At 33.9% G+C, this 5,950-nt stretch overlaps 1 protein-coding gene across 1 annotated transcript; it reads left to right on the top strand.

The window, feature by feature from the left end:
- The first annotated feature begins 775 nt into the window (after positions 1 to 775).
- Rad51D (Rad51 recombinase D) lies at positions 776 to 5,950 on the top strand. Its single transcript, XM_089634453.1, has 5 exons — positions 776 to 1,038; positions 1,206 to 1,416; positions 1,604 to 1,781; positions 2,910 to 3,032; positions 5,120 to 5,950. Exons 1-5 carry the CDS (start codon positions 776 to 778, stop codon positions 5,311 to 5,313), a joined length of 969 nt encoding a protein of 322 aa, XP_089490579.1. The 3' UTR covers positions 5,314 to 5,950.

Raw genomic sequence — 5,950 nt, 5'->3', positions numbered from 1 at the left:
CGTACATGAGTGAAGATTGCACCAAAAAAATAATAATTTTAAATTTTTCAACATTGAGCATTGAGCAAAATAAAAACATTTGAAGAGAATGGAAATCGGCATTTACAATGATCTATGTGCTTGTGCGTGCCGCTTGCCTTATACATTTTTTGTGTTGCGTGTATATGTTTTATTCCCTTATGTTATAGAATTTTGGAAATATTGTCTTTTTTGTTCTTTAATCCATTTTTTTATTTTGTGTTTGAATTTATTTTTATTTTCCTCAATTTTTGTTTCAAGTGGAAGACTGTTGAATGCTTTAATTGCGTGGTATTTATGGTGTCTTTGTCCAAAGGTAGTGTTTACCGTCGGAGTTTTTATGTTTTTTTTATACGCTTTTCTGACCGGTCTATTAGTGTTATTAGTTATATGTTATTATTTGTTGTTAGTCTATTATTATAATTATAAAATCATTATTTAAAAATAGATAAAACTTTTGTTTTTTTAATAAAAAAATGTACAATCCTTTTGTAGGACAACTAAAATGTTTCGAATGGATAACCGATTTCACAAATAAAAATAAATTAATATGTCGATCGTTCTCGATAATTTTAAATACATCTTAGATTATGCCCATCACTAATGAATTTGCAAATGGCAACACTTTTCTAAATGTCAAATTAGTAAAATTGCGGGAATTAAATATGTACACAAACACACTATCCTATTATTACTTCTTTTAATTATGTAGTTGTAGTGGTGTATTAACAAAACAATAAACTTGTCGTAATTAATAATGGCACTTCTTAATTCTCTTAAAAGTGATGTATTGAATGATAAGGTTGTGAAAATATTGAAAAAGAATAATGTATTCAACACTATAGATTTTTTGCAAGAAGACCCGACAAGATTAACCACTATAACAAAATTATCTCATGATGAAGTATCAATTATTCGTCGGGAAATATGTAATAAGTATGGAGCTCCTAGTTTCAGTGGCACAGAATGCCACGACAGAATCTTACTCTCCTTTGCAATTTTACCAACGGGTATCACAAAGTAATTTACTTTCTCTGTCATTTTCATTTATAACTTACATTTCTGAAACCTTTGATTATAATATAAAAAAAATGTAAAACGCATGCCTCTATTCACGAGAAGCCCGCTTGAGATGACTTGAGATCACTGCCATATAAATCATTCACTTTATTTTTCACCATTTGCAGGTTGGATGAAATTCTTCACGGAGGTTTGCACTGTGGAAAAATAACTGAAATTTGTGGCCTCCCGGATTCTGGCAAAACTCAACTAGCCCTTAGTGTTGCTTCAAACATTTCAAGTGATTTAAAACAAAATGTTCTTTACATCGACACCAAATGGGATTTCAGTGCTACACGAATGCACGAGATTTTAAAAAGTAAATCTTGTGAAGAAAATGTAAGTGTAATTGTGATTAAATTAAGTTAGATGCTGTGGGTTTAATTGTTTTATGCTAAGTTTACCATCGTAGAACAAGCGATCGACCTGTCGGCATACCCATAGTAACATTAAGTCGACTGTTAATGGAATTTTTTAAATGACTTTGTGTGTGACATATATTTATATTTTTCTTTCTTATTAACAGGATATAGGATTGGTTCTAGAACGTATCAAAGTGGTGCGTTTATTTAATCTCAATCATCTGATATCATTTCTGCACGATCTTCAAAGCAACGCAAATTTTGTGAGGTCTATTCGCTTGGTAATAATAGATTCTTTACCGGCCGTCATGCTGCAATTTCAGGGAGAAAAAACAAAAGAAAGTGAGGAATTATTCTAACAAATATAAATATATTATTCGGGGGCCTACTCTGTATGTTTCCGGTTAACAAACCAGTAAGTTCGTGGTTTAACCTTTCCTTGCCGGTGCTGTCAACTGAGTGAACAAAGTCTCTAATTAATAAAATATCTATCTAAATATACTAAACACAGTGTTCAAATTTTAGGTATTCTTCCGTAATACATTTATGTATTGCATTAAGAAATTACAATATATAAATATTTACCGAGTGTATAGCACCGTAGGATGAGGAATTTTTGAACACCGTAAGAGAAGAGTTAATTCACGTTTGTGACTTAGCTAAACCGGCGGCAGGAATGTTTGAAAGATACAGAGTAGGCCCCCAGATGTAAGAATTATGTACTTATTTATGTTTTTATGTGTGTGGCAACCCTGCCTTGAGGAAAATTAAGTTTTTATCATTCCTGGAGGCGATCTTTGTAATCATTCCATATTAACTGGAATGAATTATGACTTGGGAACCCAAAGTTTGTACCATTTGGGAGGCGTATATAAGGATGGGGGGGGGGATTGGGGGGTTCAAGGCTCTCCCATCAGCCTCAGTATTATGTAGGAAAAAATACAATAGTACCTACTTATAGATTACATCACTGGAAGATACAACACTAGCATACCTGTGCAAAATCACACACAGGATGGTCTGAATTCTTGACACAATCAGTTCCAATTTTGAAAATGACACTTAAATTCATAAGAAATCCGAGTTCATTGAACATAGTTACATTAAGTAGTTAAATTGAATTTAATTTAATTAATTAATATTATAAGAGAAAAATGAAATAAAATGCCAGCCTTTGAAGGTTAATTATTTTTTGTGATTACTGATAAGTTAAAAATAGTTTGCCCGAAAGCGGTTAATCATTACGCAAGTAAAATATTAGCATTTAATGATGGGAGTACAGGGCATTCTATAATTATCAGGTTATTTGTACCCTCTATATTTGCACAACCAACAAATTTCAGTTTTCTTATTAAGGGTGTAGTGAGAATTCAAACATTGTCAGATTATTCATAGTCAGAAGTTATTATTAGTAATGTCTTTTAATTAATTTTTTAATAAATGCTGAAGATTACTATTATATATTTCCAGGTTTGGGTCTGCTCAATCACTTTGTGAACATCGTCCGACTGATTGGTTATAAATTTAACATTCCGTTCATTGTTATCAATCTCCTGACACGTTGGGTTGAAGTGACTTCAAATGAAATTGACGGTAACTAATTTTTGTCAAATTATGCATTTTTATTGTTAGAAAAATAGTCTAAGCCACCTCAGGTTTTACATAATAAAGTGCTTTAAAGGTGTTTTTTTAAATATATCGACATCACAGAGAAAACAAAAAAACCTTTTTTTGTTTTCGATTTTTTTTTTAAATTTCCTTGATGATTTCGGCAACTAAAGGATTAAAAAACTTTCGGAGGTGGGTCTACTCTTTGACGCATTTTAAAAGACATTAAACAGATGATATTAACTCCCTATCAACCATTTTTTTTCAAAACAGATCTAAAAAATTTCAACTTCAGACTCAATTTACTCGAAAACTCAAATCAAAAGAAGTATATGTACCACAAAATCGAAGCTGAAGAAAGTTGAGATGGAAAGATGGTGGTCAGGAAATACCTGGCTATTTAACATAACTAATCCTTTTCAAGTAATCTCTCATGTTGGTGATACATAATGGGATTATCTTCCACTCTCGCAGGATAACCAGTAAAATCACTTAAACAATATAATTTCGGTTCAGAAGTCGGGGAAGCCCGAGGAAGACATGGCACGATCAAGTGAATCAGATACTCGAGTCAGGCCATGTCAAGAGTCAGATAATAGAAAAGTATGTATGAGATGATGTATGAATGTGAATGAGGCAAGAAGTGTGTACCAAGACCAAGTTGTTTGGCAGTCTGTCCTCTCTGCCTTAGGCCTAGCGCGCATTACGATTGTATTTTTTGCGACACTATTTTAAAATCGTGCTATAATAAATCGCAAAAATAATACTGCGCGCATCGCGATGAATTGTTCATTCTCAACATGGATTTCGTACAAATTGCTTGTATTGTTTTGCTTCTTCGGAAGAGGAGGAATAAAAGAACACATAAATACTGGACTCATCCTTTTACAGCAGAAAGATATGTTAAAGGTTTCTTTTATCTGAAATACAATGATCTTCGACAATATCCAAAAAAATTCTTTGACTATTATAGAATGAAGATTCAGATATTTGACAAACTATTAAGAATTGTTGGACCTCAAATTGCATACAATAATACTAGATGGCGGAATGCAATCTCAGCTGAAGAAAGGTTGTCAGGTAGCGATTTTAAATCGCACTGCGCGCGTGTCCATATAACTTCAAATACTATAATTTTATTTTGCGATAATCGCGTCGCGCGCTGTCGCGGAAAAATGTGACAAATCACAATTTTAAAATAGCAACTATTTATTTGTCGTATATGCGCGCACATACTTACTAACTCATACGTTGCATTTCTGCGACAAAATTATCGTGGTACAGAAAATCGTGGTGCGCGCAAGGCCTAATCCTTCGGAGATTGGTCTGATGGCTAGTTAGTTAGTATGTATTTGAATTGGTTGGATTCATATTTTCAGTATATATAATGAATTTGTGTATATTTTTAAATGTGAATTTTCATGGGCTTAATAATATTCTTCAAAATTGGAACAGTTGTGTTACAGCTTTATTGTTCAGCTTCATCTTATTTGTAAATAGCCATGAGGGTTTCTGACCCTCGGTGGGAAGGAAGATATTTTATTTTATTTATAGAACGGAGACGGTTTACGTATAGTTCCCGTGAGCACTTAGGCCATAGGCCTATTGTGCTATCTCCCATTTTACCTCATTGCTTTAACAGTAACCCGGTCCCTTTTATAAAGTTCACCAGGGTTGTCATTGGATATGTAGTTGGTTCCCTGAAGGCCCCACAAGGGAAGAGAGCCTCATCTCTCCTCTCCACTCCCTTTTGGTTCCCTGAAGGCCCCGCGATGGAAGAGGAATTCGTCTCTCCTCTCCACTCCCCCTTGGTTCCCTGAAATTTTCCAATTTTCTTCCCACGAGTATCTAGGGAAATAGAAGGTCTACTCCAGCAGAGCCCCGAGTGCTGGGGTAAGGTCTAAATACTTCGAGATGCGACCCTGTTTCTCGGAGGCACCATTCGTGACACTGTTCCCATTCAGCCTGAGCACGGTAGCTCACATCTTAGCTTGGGATGGCTATTGCAGGTCATGTTAGGAAGATAAGAAAGAAAAGGAAAGGTAGAATAATTTTTTGACTTGTTGTTCTAGGAGTATCAATTTCATCACATTCCGTGGAAACGAAGGCCACCCTTGGGAAATACTGGAAGCACATTCCCTACACGAGTCTCCACATAAAGAAATCTACCAATGATCTTCAAATAATTGAGATTAGTTTACAGTCATCTGCTTCCCCTAATATTAATAATTTAACTCTCAATATTTCTTCCAAGGGAGTTACATGATGAGACTGCAGTATGAAGTGTATTTATAAGAAGCGTAAAAACTGTGATATAAAAACAAAACCATCAACACTTAAAGAGCACTCATCGATATGTAAACTGTGGTGCACTACAATGGGTTGAACAAGTGCTAGAAAATTAAGTAAGTTTTAGTCAGATGGACCAGTTTGAGGGTTTAAATAAAATGTACAATATTTGACTTGCAAATGCAGCATTTTGTGAATAATTTTTTGTTTGCTAATCAGGGCTCCGTAATACCTAGCCACGTACAGGTAAATCATTTAAAAGAGATCTTTACTTTTGTAGTGGTGTACTGGTTAGATGAAAAAAAAATTTATAAAGTTAAACTGAAAATTAAATGTTCATAGATGGCAATAATTTAATTATTTTAGGAAAAAATACTTTTTGCAAGTTATGCTTTAAAATGTTGAGACGAAATGTTTGTTTGCGCCTGTACATATGGATTATAAATTCTTTTAAGTATACCCTTAATAATAATTTTGTTTGTGTTAGGAAACTAAAGAATGAAACATAAAAATAACATTGTCAAATTGAATTGAGAGCTGAATTTAATAGAATTGATAAACATTGCTATGCACCCAATATCTTTGGGCATTTTCGTGGTAAGAGGGGACTGCAG

The sequence above is a fragment of the Hesperophylax consimilis genome, chromosome 8, assembly GCF_061612785.1.
Source record: "Hesperophylax consimilis isolate HC1 chromosome 8, BYU_Hcon_1.0, whole genome shotgun sequence".
Lineage (NCBI taxonomy): Eukaryota > Metazoa > Arthropoda > Insecta > Trichoptera > Limnephilidae > Hesperophylax > Hesperophylax consimilis.
This window is presented reverse-complemented; position numbering and strand designations above follow the sequence as displayed.

Coding starts and splice junctions, on each gene's coding strand:
- Rad51D (XM_089634453.1), top strand. CDS start 776: ATGGCACTTCTTAATTCTCTTAAAAGTGATGTATTGAATGATAAGGTT. Junction 1,417..1,603: donor GTAAATCTTGTGAAGAAAAT/GTAAGTGTAATT, acceptor TCTTATTAACAG/GATATAGGATTGGTTCTAGA. Junction 1,782..2,909: donor GGGAGAAAAAACAAAAGAAA/GTGAGGAATTAT, acceptor ATATATTTCCAG/GTTTGGGTCTGCTCAATCAC.